The 15,463-nt window shown below is 37.9% G+C and overlaps 1 protein-coding gene across 1 annotated transcript in view; it reads right to left on the reverse strand.

Moving 5' to 3' along the window:
• The window catches only part of LOC122787923 (dynein beta chain, flagellar outer arm-like), a 5,188,001-nt gene that overhangs the window by 4,083,206 nt on the left and 1,089,332 nt on the right, over positions 1 to 15,463 (reverse strand). The window contains exon 27 of the mRNA XM_044054850.1: positions 5,576 to 5,729. Coding sequence (XP_043910785.1) covers positions 5,576 to 5,729 — 154 coding nt within the window. The remainder of the gene's footprint in view (positions 1 to 5,575; positions 5,730 to 15,463) is intronic.

Below are 15,463 nucleotides of genomic sequence, written 5' to 3' on the forward strand. Positions count from 1 at the left end.
GTTGGATTGGATGTTTCTCGCCATCCCTTGTTGCTGTGTATCATTATATTTCAAAATTGGTGTATAAATACCCCTATTCCTTTTATGTTGGACTTCACTTACAACTTCTTGTTATCAAAGAGGCTGGGTACCCTTCTCTATGTAAAAAATGTATACAATGTGTCACATTCCTCATCGAAGTCTGTGTCTCTAGAGACCATTCTAGCAGCTCTTACAAGTTGGCCTTTCACCACAGACTTCTTCTGATGTGGGGGGTGACAACTTGAATATTGTAAAAATGTATTTGAATATGTTTCCTTACGATAAATTTTTGTCGCAAATGTCTTAGTCTGATAGTCCTTGCTAAGCTCAACATCTAAGTATGCTATTTTGTCCTTGTTAAATATATAAGTAAACTGCAAAAAGTTTGTACTTGTATTGAAAAAATCTATCATGCTCTCTAATTCCTCTATTTTACCCTTAAATAAAATAAAGATGTCATCCAAGAATCGTGTGTAGAGCTCAATATGTTCATAAAAGGTGGGGTAAGTTAGAACACGCATTCTTTCTATTATGTAGATTTCTGATGGTATAGGTACAGTATTGGAAGATTAGAGGTGAGTACATTCATACATATTTATAATATTTTTAATATTTTTAATACTTTTATGTTGATGCGACATTGTAAATGCTTGCTAAGTGTCTGTTAGAAAGTATGTAAAAAATTTTCATGTGTCACGTAAAGTCTAGGGATCTTCAGACAGACACAGTTAATATTAGGTTTACTTTATACTAGTTACTACGTACTAGTTATAAAGTGGATTTCCTTTTCAAAAAAATCTAGAGTCTTGCCATAGTGCCGGACTACACAGTACTTGATGGTAAGCCAGACAAGTTATTAATGTCGTTTGATATAACATGGAATGATGCATTAGGATATAAGCATGTGCGTAAACTGGGGTAGTTGTGAGTGTCAAGCATTCACAGTTATTATTCATATTTAGAACATCTCGAGAAGAGATGTTTTTTAATTCACAATATTTGCGGTGTTGATTTTAAATATATCTGCATACTGAATTATTCATTGCTTAGCCGGGAGAAGAGTACCAATGGCTACACATTTTATGGTCACATGGGAGGGGGGATTTAAATTTAAACTACACTTATTGCTGTAATATGTGCTTTTTAACTTGTGTATTGTATGTATCTGATGAAGCTGAGCAACAGTGTCTTGACGAAAAGTGGATTTTAAATTAAACACTTAATAAAGTTGCTAGTACATGGGCTTTTATTGTAACCGGGGTTGGTTCCAGTGAGTTCATTGGATTCCTTTCCTTTTGTGCGAACAAAAATATTCTGGAGTAAAATCCATTGCCTCTGTGTATCTCAGACACTGGTTCTATCCCTGCTTCTACCATGCGATGGAGAACTAAAGAAAGTAGCACTGTGTGGTCTAGTGGGTGTGGGCAAATTCCCATGAAAGGAAGAGGATTTTCCATCCACTGCCAAGTGTATCTTCTCTGAATTATTCTCAGAACCAATTTATCTAAAACTATTTGCAGCCAGGCTGCAGGGCTGAGAGACAGCCTGGGGAAAGGAGAAAGAGAAGGAAAGGCAGGATGGGTAGGAGTGCTCTGTGACTCAGCATAACCATTCCTTTGCAGGGTGTTGATCCTTTTTCAGAAAGGAACCCCTCTTGTTTGGTTTTGAAGAATTATTACCTGCAGTTTCCTTTTGGATCCCTGACTTTTGTTTGGCTGTGATTTTTGTTTGTTTTGCCCCTTGAAAGAAGATGCCTTGTTTGGGGAGAACTTGGTACATGAAACAATTTAGATACCTCATGCATTAATTTGCCTCTGCATCTCACAGTTTGAGAATGTAACACCAAACACCAATTCAGAACTTAAAAAGGTATATTCAGAATTGTGGGTTTTGAATCATTAGAGAAGTTCTGATTACTTAAAGCATACAGTCTTAAAACAAAAGAAGAAGCAACATTTCTCAAGACTCACTTTGCACATACAAGCACAACTCTCAAAGCATGTTTCAAAACCTTTCCACATAAAGTTTTGATAATTTAACATTCTAAAGGCTAGATTACTAGAAAGAGACATCCTTTTGTCCTGATAATCTAACAATTTTCCCCTCATTATCATGGGGTGTTGGATTAGATGAAGTCAATGAGAAGAGAGACCTGCCATATCTGAAAAGACCCTATATTTTCTTTAAACCTTTTTAGGGACGGCTGGAAGAGATACTGGTGTCCTGCACGCAACTTTATTAACATCTTCTAAGGTTGGAAAGAGAGGGAAGACAGCCACAGAATTGTACATCTCATCCTCTGTAAAGTCATATATCCTGTCTAGCTCTGGTATAGTCCCTTATTGCTTCCAAGCAAAACATCACTAGATCTAGCAATCATCTAAGAAAAGGTGAACACTTGTTTGGACTTAAGCTCAGGTTCACCTTTCAAAGAATCACAGTGACTGGACACATTGTCAATTAGGAAATCACTACCATCCTCATCAAATTTCTCATCATTATTTGAAACAGAAAGGTCTCTAGCCAGATAGTACTAGAACCAAAGATGGGAACAGAGCCACTAGAATTAACAGTCTGAAGAACACTCTTATCCAAGGAAACCACATCAGCCTTATCAACAGCTATAATATGATTACCAGCTGTATGACAATGCTTCTTTTTCTTGTCAATTTCACTGTGAATATCTGAAGGCAGAGAATTATGCCTTAGTGCAGACTGTTACTGCACCTAAAAGGTTTGATTTTGCCATACCTGTGTCAAGTACTGGAAACCCCCTGGAGGATATGTCTAAACTCCATTCCATAGTGGCCAGAAAAGCTATACTAGACGTGTAAGGGGCAAGAGGTAACTGGTCCAAATCGCTAACGATAGGCTGAGGAATATTATTATTATTATTTTTTCTTTTTAGGTGCAACTGGATTTGGTGGGGGCGGGGAGTACCAGAGATTAAGAATCATCAAGTCAGGGGAGAGAACACCAGCCGCAATAAACACTTAAAAGTTCTAGCAATAAGAATGGCCCCATTCAACTAAACTATGCCAAACACTGCTGTCATCACAAAAATAGTTTGAAATGTGTTCAGCATTCTTTTACAACTGACAGAAGTTAAAGAATTTCCAGTACACAAAGTCCAAATACCAAAGTGATCAATGTAACAAATCAGTGTTAAAAAATAGTTCTACGCACTTTAGCTATAACAAACTGCCATAAAATGATGTTTAATACCAATGTTAACTATATTTTTATCAGAGAGAGTAAAATCTCCACAGTACATTCCACTGACTTCATTTACAATAAAATTGTGATCTGATGTTAAAAGCACTCAGGGCGTAATCATACATATAGAGAATAATGTATAAATGCTGAAATAATACAAGTTCTACAATATTTTCCTGTCTAAAGATGAAAATAAAGCAGATCAACATCAATAAAGACAGGCCTCTAGTATCTAACAGCATACACACACTTCTGGGAGAAAGGCTGCAAGTTTCCTCAGAAACAGTAAAAACAAACATCTGTCAGCAACAGAAGCCAAATAAACACTGTTACAAACAAAAACTCCCACAGGAATTATGGCAAACACTAAAATAAATACTATATTAAATAAATATCTGTTTTAAATAAACATAAAAATTGAAAGATAATATGAATCTAGTAATAAAATAAGAGGAATGAGGTCCCCAAATGGGACTTAACTGAGCAGTAAGCCAGAAAAATCAGCACTGGATCCTGAGAGTAGTCACTGGACTTTGTTCTTTGGATGGTAGAAAACGACTGAATGCTCACTTCCTATCACAGCTACAGGCTTCTCTCTCAGGATATATTCAGCCAATCAGCTGTCACAGGAAGAAATAGGGAGGGGAGAATATGATCTTTTGAAAGCTGGTCAGTAATGGGTTACCTTGATGCTAGTGAGTCAATGGGAATGATGAACATCCCATATAGCCTGTCAACAAAGGCATACATTCTGAAACCCCCATGCTGCAGTTATACCACACCTCTCAAGTGTACCTCATTATGAAGAGAATACTTCATTTGGAGTCTTAAAAAGTTCATAATCCTCAAAGTTCCATATTGATGGGGTCTGCCACACATTTAGTGATAAGAATCTTTTAACAGATATCCATGATAAATAGAAAATAATCATATTAATTTAGTGAAAGACCTTTTTTATAAGTAAAACCAGCATATTTTAACCATCCTATGACCTTCCTAGTTGAAGTTGTTAGAAAGCTGTTAGCATGTGTTCCACATTTTGCTTATTTGTTCCACATTATGAGGGCTACTGTTCATCATTTTGGAGATGGAGGGTTGATAGCTATGAGTTATACACAAGCCAAGATTCTCAAAAGAACATTAAGGGGGTAGGCCTATAAAACACTGTCAAAATTATAGCCCAGTAGTCACTTATCATACACATTTTAATTCCTCCTAACATTTCAGTGACACCTACATTTGAAATGAAGCATCAAAATATAGCAGGAAGGGCATACTGCTTCATTCTTTAAGCTAAGTCAATGGATGGTGGGATAGGACATTATCAAATTTATACCTACAGAGGAGACCTAGCTCTAGAGGAGGTGCTGTAAAAAATAACAAAGGAAAGATACCCAAATTGAAGGTACAGGCATCTGCAAGACTGTGCACTGAATGCTGATTATTTCTGCAATACTGAGTATAGTTTTGGTATGAAATCGTAGTCCTAATATGCTCACATAAGAATACAACACATACCATTTGGGACAGGTAGATACATTAGAAAAGCAAAGTAAACAGTTCATGAATATCTTTGTACTCCTCTCTATACTCAAATGACTGATTACATCAGTTATTACAGCTTTAAAATACCAGTCATACAGTTCCTTTTTGTGATAGTTCCATTATTTGGACAAACTGCACAGCGGTAACCAAAGACACAATTTATACAACAATCTTACTGGAAAGAATTTAAACCATTCTGGAAGAACAACTAAAATCTCTTAGCAGTAACTGAAACACAGGTTTATAGAACAGAGATAAGTAAATGGGAAATACATGCACATTTAATGTAACATTGTCTGTGTTCAGTCTTTACAACAGACAAACTGCAAAATGTACAAAGATCTAAGCAAAAAAAGTCAAGATAAAATCAATGTCCACAAATAAAGCTAACTTTAAGTATGTATGATCCAAACCACCATTTAAGCACAGTCATTATCTACCAGTAGTAATCATACAGGAGGAATAACTTAGCCAGCAATGAGGTTCAACAAAAATTCTCAAGAACCTGAAAAACAGATTACAGATGTTATGATCATCCAGATGCACCTACTGTCAATGCATAGTGATATAGGAATGAAGCCTTGTAGTAAAGCTACTTCACAAAGCAGTACAAATGCTTTTAAATCATGTTTTCATGTCAACACATAGATTGTGCAAAGGGGAAATTTATGATGAACTCCCTGGGCAAGATGTCTTCAAATTCCAGTCAGGATCAGCAAATTCTTGTCATTAACTCTAGAGCAAAAGATCAAGATAGCATCCAAAGAAGTTAAAATTTAAATAAAGTGTATACCATGTAAGCTCCGATTTCAACATCAAAATCTTCCAGCAATGGTAAATGTGTCCTTTTCTTATCCTTGGCATCCTTAGGCAGTATAAAGGCTCTCTCAGCTTCAATCATAAGAGCACTATGAGTTCTTAGACTGCTACTTTGTCCGCTGAAGGATCTAAATCACAAATAATTAAGATCATCAGAGTTACTAAAGACATAGCAAGTTTATGTTCAGCTGCTGAAGAAATTGGTGGCTGATATGCACTATGAAAACACACACACACACACACACACACACACACACACACACACACACACACACACACACACACACACACACACACACACAGACACACACACACACACACACACACACACATAAACACCTGCAGCTTTATACAGAAAAACCTAAAACAATGTCATACAGCCTTTCATATATGTAAATATAAAGCAAAACTGTGTGACAGACAAGCTGCACAAAACAAGGGCAGACCCTCATGAATGGAAACTAGATTGGGGGTCTTCCAAGATTTGATCCATCTCTGGAGAAATCCTGAAGTAGATCTTTTTGTCACCTCTCTGAACTATCTATGTCTTTTTGGAAAGGGTTGGATTCTAGAAGTATGCTACTTGGTCCTCTGCATATGGTTTTACAAAGCACTATAAATGGAATTCCTTCTCTATGTCAGATCGTGCTTTGCTAGGGCTATTCTTGAAGATCTCCTGGACTCTTCTCATTCTACCTCCCAAATGTAGTTAGTTGTGGTAATCTACCCATATAGCTAAGGATACTGCAGCAGTGATCAATATGATGAACATAGTACAGTTGTGTAAGCTAAGCTTGCCATAATACTAGATATTTGAATAATTAATGCAGTACTAGCTGCTTCCTCCACCCCCGCTGTTTTTTGGTGTGTGTTTTAAGCCAGGGTGTAAACATTTGGTTTTTTTTGGGGGGGGGGGGGTTGTTTGTTTTGTTGTTGTTGTTGTTGTCCCTAGCCTTGTGCTTTCAGAGAACAGCCATCCTCTCTCTGCTTGCAAGAAAGCTCTGAAGGGCTTTGCACCCAAACTTATCTTTTAGTCAGCTCAGCTCAAGCTGCTTCACAGTTTGGGTGTGTGGAAAGTGTCCTGAAACTTTGGAAGCTTGCCAGCTACCATATCCTTGGGAGGATACAACCCATATAAATAAGGTTACTACAGCAGTGATCATTCAAACATCTGCTGTTATAAGTTCACTTAACACAAGTGTACTTTACACTTTGCCATCTGAAGTCTGTTCAAAGCATGTGCTGAATTATCTTGCTCAAGTTTTCAGTTACTCTTGAACCAAATCCAAATCAATATGAACAAAGCTTACCACTGGTGCATGGTGAAAAATAAAAAAAAAAAATAGATATTTTATTAAATAGTTTAAGCACTTTCATCTCTCTTGGGAGACTTCATCAGAAACATTCAAAAAATCAATTTTCTCCCTTTTATAATGTGCAGCTTAATTAGTTCACAAAAATTAAAGCTACAGTAATAAAGAGTGAACAAAATACTTACATCCTAAAAAGTTGTTTAAAATATAATAAAAATAGTATAATCTATACCAAAAATAACAATAAATGTTACATTATAAAACTTTTAAACCCTAAAAATCAATGTGTTAATAGAACACCCTAAAAATCACATACAGATTAGTCAAAATGCTAACCTGTCACAGTTTAGCTGCTGTAAACTTGAGCGCTGGCTACAATGGTATAGTTTCATTAAACCCAGGGCATCTATCAGCATATTTGCAAAATAGTATTGCTTTTTTTTAAATTTATTTATAAATTTTAATGTAGGCACCATTAATTACTTGGATGTTCAGACTGATAAAACAGAGGCACGTTTATAAACAGGGGTATACAGGAAACTGAGTTTTAGTGATGCATACCTACATTTTAATAGTGCTCACCCATACTCACTCAAACAAAATCTTGTCAAAGAGCAATGTATCAGGGTGTCAGAGATGACTTCCAATCCAAAGGACCTTGAAAAATAGATGAACACCCTAAGGCAAATGTTCAATGATAGAGGTTACCCTGATAATATGATTTTGAAAATTGTAAGGGAGGTGACCAACAAACAAAAACAACAAATATGAACCTTTATTAGGTAAAAAGAGGGACACAGCTAAGAATATGATTAGAGGTGACACCAGTTATGATACAGCTTGTACTTTTATTTAAAACAAAAGGTTTAAAAACATAAAAAAAGTAATTTGAAGTAATTGGAAGTTTTTGGAAAGCAACAAAGAATGTTTTGACATTATTAGTATGGAACCTATTTTTATGAATAAAAACCTTAGGAAATTTTAAACATATTTTGGAAAGGAAAGGACAGAAAAATAACACAAAAAATTGTGGGATGTATAAATGTGGTGGCTGTAAACAGTGTTCCAATATAAATGTTGAAAATGTGTTATTTTGACAAATGGACTACGTTCCAAAGTGTTTTTTAAGTCAGGCGACTGTGGAAATGTAGGGTTAGTTTATTTGGCAACATGTGTTAGTTGTGACGGGTTTTACACAGGGAAGACACTGAGATCCCTAAAAAAGCAGATTTATGAACAATACATATGAGATTAAGAAAAATAATTTAATAATTCTTTAGCCAAACATGCTGACACATGCTGTTGTTTGTCTTTCGGCTTTTTCCTGGTAAGGGATCGCCACAGCGGAACTCCAGTCCGCTAATGATTGGCAGTAGATTTCTATGAAATGCCGAGTTGCCAGCTCGATGCCCAACCTTCAACGAAGGCACGCCCAGTTACGCACGCATGTCTTTCGAATGCTACCCAACCACGGGGAGGACATGCAGACTCCACACAGAAGGCATCCCCAAGCCACGCCGAGAATCAAATGGGAAAACCTCTTGCTGTGAGGTAACAATGCTACCGCCGTACCACATGTACCAATTTAAAAAAAATTGTGTTTGGTATTACAGATATTGTTGAGGTAAACCCGAGGGGTGATGTGTTGGAACAATTTATTGAACACAAAGAATTGCTTTGACAATTAAGATTAAGAGCGGATAGACTCTCTGGGCTTAATGAAACTATATCATTGCAGCCAGCACTCAACTTTAGGGTGGCTAAACTGTGACAGGCTAGTATTTTGACTAATCTGTATGTGATTTTTAGGGTGTTCTATTAACACATTGATTTTTAAGATTTAACAGTTTTACACTGTAATATTCATTGTTATTTTGGTGTAGATGGCACTATCTGTATTATAAGGTTTAAACAGTGCATTTAAAACATCTTTTTGGGATGTAAATATTTTGTTCAATTTTGTATTACTGTACCTTTAATTTTTGTGGACTAATTAACAGGCACATTATAAAAGGCAACATATTGATTTTTTGAATGTTTCTGATGAAGTCGCCTGAGGGAGATGAGAGCACTTAAACTGTTTAATAAAATACCTACTGTTTTATTTTTCACCATTCTCAAGTGGCAAGCATTTTTCATACTAATTTGGATTTGGTTCTTAGTCATCTTCCCGGTGCGAGTTCTGGTTGTTCAGTTGCAGTTATTGTTGATCAGACATCATCAGAAGTCAATGGTTTTACAGCAAGGCAAGCAAAATCCTGAAAAAACAGTGATTATAACTCGGTATTACAGTGGCTTGGTATAAAGTTTATTTGTTGATAGTAAGTACTGGTCATAACCCAAGATAGTAGTATGCATTTGCTGTATACTGTTAAGACCAGTCACTCCTCACATACTAAGTCAGTGGTGTTATACCAACATAGTGACAGTTGAATCAGTCTGTTGTTGTGTAATATCTCCAAGCAGGTGAAGATTGCAACATGTCCCTTTTTACTGTTTTTAGCTACACCTGAAGAAATATGGTCACACTTCTGCAACCATGCCAAATTTCTCTGGAGTAATAGTACTGCTAGCAGACTGATTATTAATTCAGCTGTTCATGAAAGATGATGATTTTCTTCTTCTTCTTTCAGCTTATCCCAGTTAGAGGTTGTCACAGTGGATCACCTGTCTGCTCATGACTGGCAGTGGAGTTTTGCGGTGTCGAGTTGCCAGCCCGGCGCCCAACCTTCCACAAAAGGCACACACATGCATGCACTCACACCTAGGGCCAATTTAGAGTGTCCAATCCAGCTTACAGCATGTCTTTGGGATGTGGGAGGAAACCGGAGCACCTGGAGGAAACCCATGTGACCACAGGGAGGCACAGAAGGCACCTCAGCTGAGGATCAAACTGGAAAACCTCTTGCTGTGAGGTGGCAGCACTAATGATGAAAATGTGGAAACTCTAGAATTCTGATTGTAGATGAAAGAATAATGGCCTTTGATCTGTATGATATAAAATCTAAGTACTTACCACAACAAATTTATAAAAGTGGATATGTGCTCCAAAACTTATAATAATATGGCAGTAGGCATTAGCACCACTTGGTATTGAAACCTTTCGCAGGCTGCTTAGTGCCTTACCCCTGAATTCCATAATTATCATAGATCTCTCCCATGCTTGAACTGAAGTTATCTAAACTAAAGAATACATGATGCAAGAGACTTCATTGGCCAGACTCACTATTATGTATCTGTCGTTATGATAAGTACATAACTTTATATCTGGTAAGAGGAGAGCCAACATATACCTCAAGGAGAACATATCCCTAATAATTCTAACTCTGAATGTATATCTGGATCTGCTAATGAGATTATGTTTGTGATGCTTTAAAAAAGGTGTCTATAGAAGACCATAAAACCTTTGCACAACCTTGCTGTTCTCCATCTTCATTAACGAACTTTATACTGTCATCCCAAAAGTCAGCTGTATCCAATATGCTGATGACACTACTCTGATTTGCTCAGCCACTTCTCCAATAGAGTTATGGTCAGCTACCCAGACCACCTTTAATACAATAGAAAACTGGCTTTCTGAACGTCTTCTGATCCTAAATCAGAAAAAACTAAAATGCTGTTATTTTCACCAACACGTAGGTCTACCGCTTTCACCTTTACCATAAATAAAAATGATGGCACAGTAATCTCCCCTGACCCCTCTACAAAACTATTAGGCGTCATCATAGACAATAATCTAAAATTCGACCTACATGTTAACCAAACTATCAAAACCATCAATAAAAAACTAGGGTCACTTTACAGAATAAAAGCCTTCCTAACCCCTCCAACTAAAATTGCCATAGCTCGCTCTCACCTTCTTTCAACCCTTCTGTATGCATCCCCTCTACTCTCAAATTTAAACAGGACTGTCCTTAACAAACTCTCAATTTGCTACAACCACATTGCCAGGTTTGCCACTGGGCTGCCTTTTAGGACACATCATTGCATCAATCTAAATCAGCTTGAACTACCCAGCCTAATCCAGTATAACCAACTGATTATGGCCTATAAAATCCTCTATAATCTGGACAAAACTCCTGCACTTAAAAATATTATCACCCCTATAACAATCCTAGACCGCTTCGATCCTCAACAAACTACTAATTCAGACTAGCAAAATTAATAACACAGCCGGTGACTCTCTCTTTGCAAACTCTGTAAGTAGATCCTGGAACTCTCTTCCAGCTGATATTACCTTACTTTCCACATTACGTCAATTTAAAACTAGACAAACAACATTTGTCTCTTAACTGGCTATGTCAATGTATCAAGCCTGGCTAACTCTCTCTACAATGTGTAAAAATCTGTTAACCAGTTTACTGTGTAATTTAATTTAATCCTGACTTGTGCTCAAGATTAACTGTAATCTGTGGAACTTGTTTAACCTGCTTACTTATGTAATCTCTGTAAATAGTCTGTTTGTAATATGTAATGCTGGTATTATGTAATGCTGTATCTGCTTACCCTTGGAGCTTTTCTCCCCGGGCCTCCACTGAAAATGGACATGCATCCAGTCGGACTATCCCGGTCAACAAATGTAAAATAAATAAAATAAAAATCTAGAGCTGCATTTCAGAAAGAGGCTAAAGTGGCCGCTCTAGCTTTAGTGAAGTAAGCCATGGCAAGTTTTAGCAATGACTTGTTATGTTTAGTTTAGCAAACATGTAGCTAAACTGATAGCTATCTGGTACATGTAAATTTAGAATCTTTATGGCCCAGAAATTCGGAAAAGTACAAAATGCTGAAAATCTCAGTGGATGAACTTATTTCTGTCTACATAATATCTCACTAATTAACAACCATGCAACATAGTAAGTACTCCCACTGTTAGAGAAGATAGGAAAGAAAAAAAGGCAAATGTGAGTAATGTTTTATATTTGACTCACTTGCAACTTTAAGCATAACTGAAGGATTACTTCTAAGTATAACACTGCCTTTGTGAAAGACCAAATACAGAAGTTCAGTATAAACAGTACACAGTTCAGAAGCCCTCTCTTATCTGGCAGTTAGAAAAAATGATTAAGGATGTGACAGGTTTAAACCAGCTTCCTGTAGACTAGAGTTTGATATCTTTTCCTACTGTATGACTCTGAGCAAACCACTTAACCAGACAGTGCTGTAGAGCATTTGGGAAATATGGCTAGGCTCTTCTATGGTCCTCTGGTGTGCATGTCTAGTAAAAACCTATGAACCTATCGAATAGCTACCAATAACAGTGTATTCCAGAAAAAAAGTACTAAAGTCTCCTGTAGCAGCAGGCTTAGATGTTTCCCAAGTAAATTTTTCTAGAAAAAAGCACACGTCGCAAGGAGACACTAAACATCAACAAAAATTGTTTTTGAGAAAGGCTTTACATACTTTTTAAAGAGGTTAAGAAATTAAAACCATTTCCCTGGTGAAAACCTTGACTGAAAGCCAGATGTATCTTGATGAAAAATGACTTTATCTAGTCTTCAAATACGCAAGAATAAAAGCAGAGGAGGGGCCATGGCCTTCTAAGTTTGCCCACACTGAGAAGCATGTCCACTTGTCCCTGTATGTTTTGCTTGCTCCCAGCTATTTCCAGAAAACATATTCTGGCCACTCTACCCAAAAAGAAGGTACTCCTGGCAACTGCTGAAGGTGTAGAAACCAGGATGTGAGACACAGGAATGAATGTGTAAAAGATTTGTCCAATAGATGGGACAGCAACAATCTTATGGGACTCATGAACAAGGACTTCTGCCTAAAATGAGGCAAAATAAGAGGAAATCAGATCTGCTGGGGCCAGTAAGGAACTATGATGATATCTTTCATTTGTAACATTTTGTCTTTTACTTGGATTTCATCATCAGAAGGAATGGAAAAAGTTGAGAAGTCCAAGCTTGGGGCTTCCCAGTGAAGGAATGCGAAAGAAGTCATCCATACACTTGGAAATGATTGGAAGGCAAACAGATCACAGCAGACTTTCCCCAGTTTTGGAACATCCTCTTGGCAGTTAGGTGTTGAGGAACTGTACTCCCCTAGAATATGGATGGCAACTGGAAAACAGTCACTGAACATCTCCAATTTTTACATTCTCACAGGTTCCCAGCAGAGGGGTTAGGGCCTGCCATCTTTGCTTGTTTGTATGCCACAATAGATCCATGCTATTGTCCAACTATATTGTTAGAACTCCCTCTGGAAGGGAGCCCTGGCAATCTTGGATGGTCAGTTTACTATACTCACCTTCAAGACAATGACGTTAAGAGAAATTTCTTATGATGTCAAGACACCCTAAAGTATATGTCCATTAAAATACTTCCCTGGTCTATGACTGGTGCAACTGCAGCCATGGCAGGGGATGGTGGACAGAAAAGGTTAAAGATAACATTGCTGATGTCCATCCACCATAGCTAGCACTATTTTATGTATACACTTGACAGATGGGAGACTTGATCCTCCAATGCATCCACATTATAAGATCACGGAACCTGAAGGCATCAGTACAAATCTCTCATGTGTAATCTTGCATGAGGTAACATGGGTATAGTTACTTCCATGAGACCCAACATCTTGAAGCAAGTATAGACTGCAGTTGAGGGTATTAGCAGAGCAGAATTTTTTTTTTTTTTGGTGCGCCTGAAGTCTCTACATGGGGAGTTACATTCTGCATATGTTTAGTGTTCAAAATGTAGCAGATGGTTTTTGAGAGCTTCAGGATTATTCTCAGAGACCGGAACAAGTTGAGCAGACTCCCTCACTGACACTGAAAGACTTATCAAAGGGGCAGTGAGGAAACAGCTGTCCATTTGCAGGAACAATGACCCCCAGAGATGGGCATCTGAAGAACACCCTTATACAGGAACACTGACTCCCAGAGATGGGCATCTGAAGAGCACCTTGGGGGCTGAAATGAGGCCAAATGGAAATGTTCAGAACAGATAATGTATGGATATCACTCTAAATGTAAATATCGCCTTTATACCTTTTTGATTTTTATGTGGAGATGGTTCAAGTGACCCAGCCAGTCTCCATCTGCTGGACAAGGAAATATCATATGCACCAAGACCATTCCAAACGTTTTGGGACAAATGTGTTTAACAGCCTCGGGTCCTTTGCGTGTGCCACTTCATTTTGATAGGGTGAAAGATTTGGCAAGAAAGGTAATTGGAAAAGGGGAAAAGAAAAAATGGTAACTTGTAACTCTTGGACATGAATATCCAACCTTCTGTCCATGGTTACTGTTTTCCACACTAACAGATGGAGGTACACATGATCCATGATTACCTCCACAGTGGAGCAGTAAAGCAAGACCTCAGGTTTTCACCTGGTCACCCAGAGATGGGCCACAATGACCTAGTAACTGTTGCTAAACTCTGTCATGGGACCACAACCTCTATGGAATTTGTCCTAATTGTTAGGGGCTTTCTAAATTACTTTTTTTTTTTTGCTGTCCACAGCTGAGACATGGCAAGAGCTACTATATGTTTCAATAAATATGCACTGAGCCAGTTAAAATTTGTCCCCAAAAGCAGCAGTTATTCTTGCCCTTTCACTCAATGGTCTCCATGCATGCCTTCTTGACATTTGGTGTAAATAAGATTATTCCTTTTATGAATGTTGCCTCAGTATCCTCAGTAAAGTTGGTTGAATAGTGCCACACATGCTAGTGTACAGCTATGCCAGATCTTGCAGCTTTGGTATCATGGCAGAAAAAGGTACTGATTGGGTCTCTGCCTCTGTGGCATAGAGGGATGAAGACATGACTTCATCCATGATGACACAAATTCAAGTAGCTGTTTAGCAGTTGGAAGAGAGAGGTGGCATATGGGAGTAAGCAAAATAACACTTCCTAGTCCAAGGAGGAGTGGAAGCTCGTGGTTGGGTTGGGTTGTGCTCCAGTGCAAGTGGAAGCCTGTATGAAATCACAGAACAGGGAGAAATAGGGTTGAAATCCTAGGCTAGTGACAGTAGTCCTCATAAAGCACATGTGTGTAGGAGTATGAATTCTTCAGGGGGAGGTCAAAGAATTCATTGTGGTGACAAGGTGCCTATGTCACCTTCACTAAGAGGTTTTATAGAAGCTTAGGGTAGGAGACCTGCCTCAGTAGCCTGCATCAGGAATGATACGAGCTTACTGACAGGAGGGAATGTTTGTCAATTGCGTTAAACAGATATGTTTCCTTTGAGTCCTTGGCTGGGAGTAATTAAGAATGACATCGCTGGTGGGATGTATTACCCTTTGTTAGGGAAAGAATAGAGAGATAGGTCTACTGTGGGTCCAGTTTAGTGGGGGCAATCCATACTCTTTTAGAGATGGTGAAATTTAACCATGTCTAAGGCAAATCTAGCAGAAGTAATGACACTGGCAGAAGTACAAAACACCCTTATAGCTGCCTGGATGACGACTCTCTCCAGTGCTCTCAGCCAGATACTGGGGTAAATTTCTAGGTAAGGGAATGAATAGGCATGCTTGACTCTGAAGAGATGTTTTAGTCAGCAGGCAAGGAGACAAAAAGGCACCTATAGAAATAGAAAAACAATTT

The sequence above is a fragment of the Protopterus annectens genome, chromosome 13.part0 (genome assembly GCF_019279795.1).
Source record: "Protopterus annectens isolate FY-2018-M chromosome 13.part0, PAN1.0, whole genome shotgun sequence".
Classification (NCBI taxonomy): Eukaryota; Metazoa; Chordata; order Ceratodontiformes; family Protopteridae; genus Protopterus; species Protopterus annectens.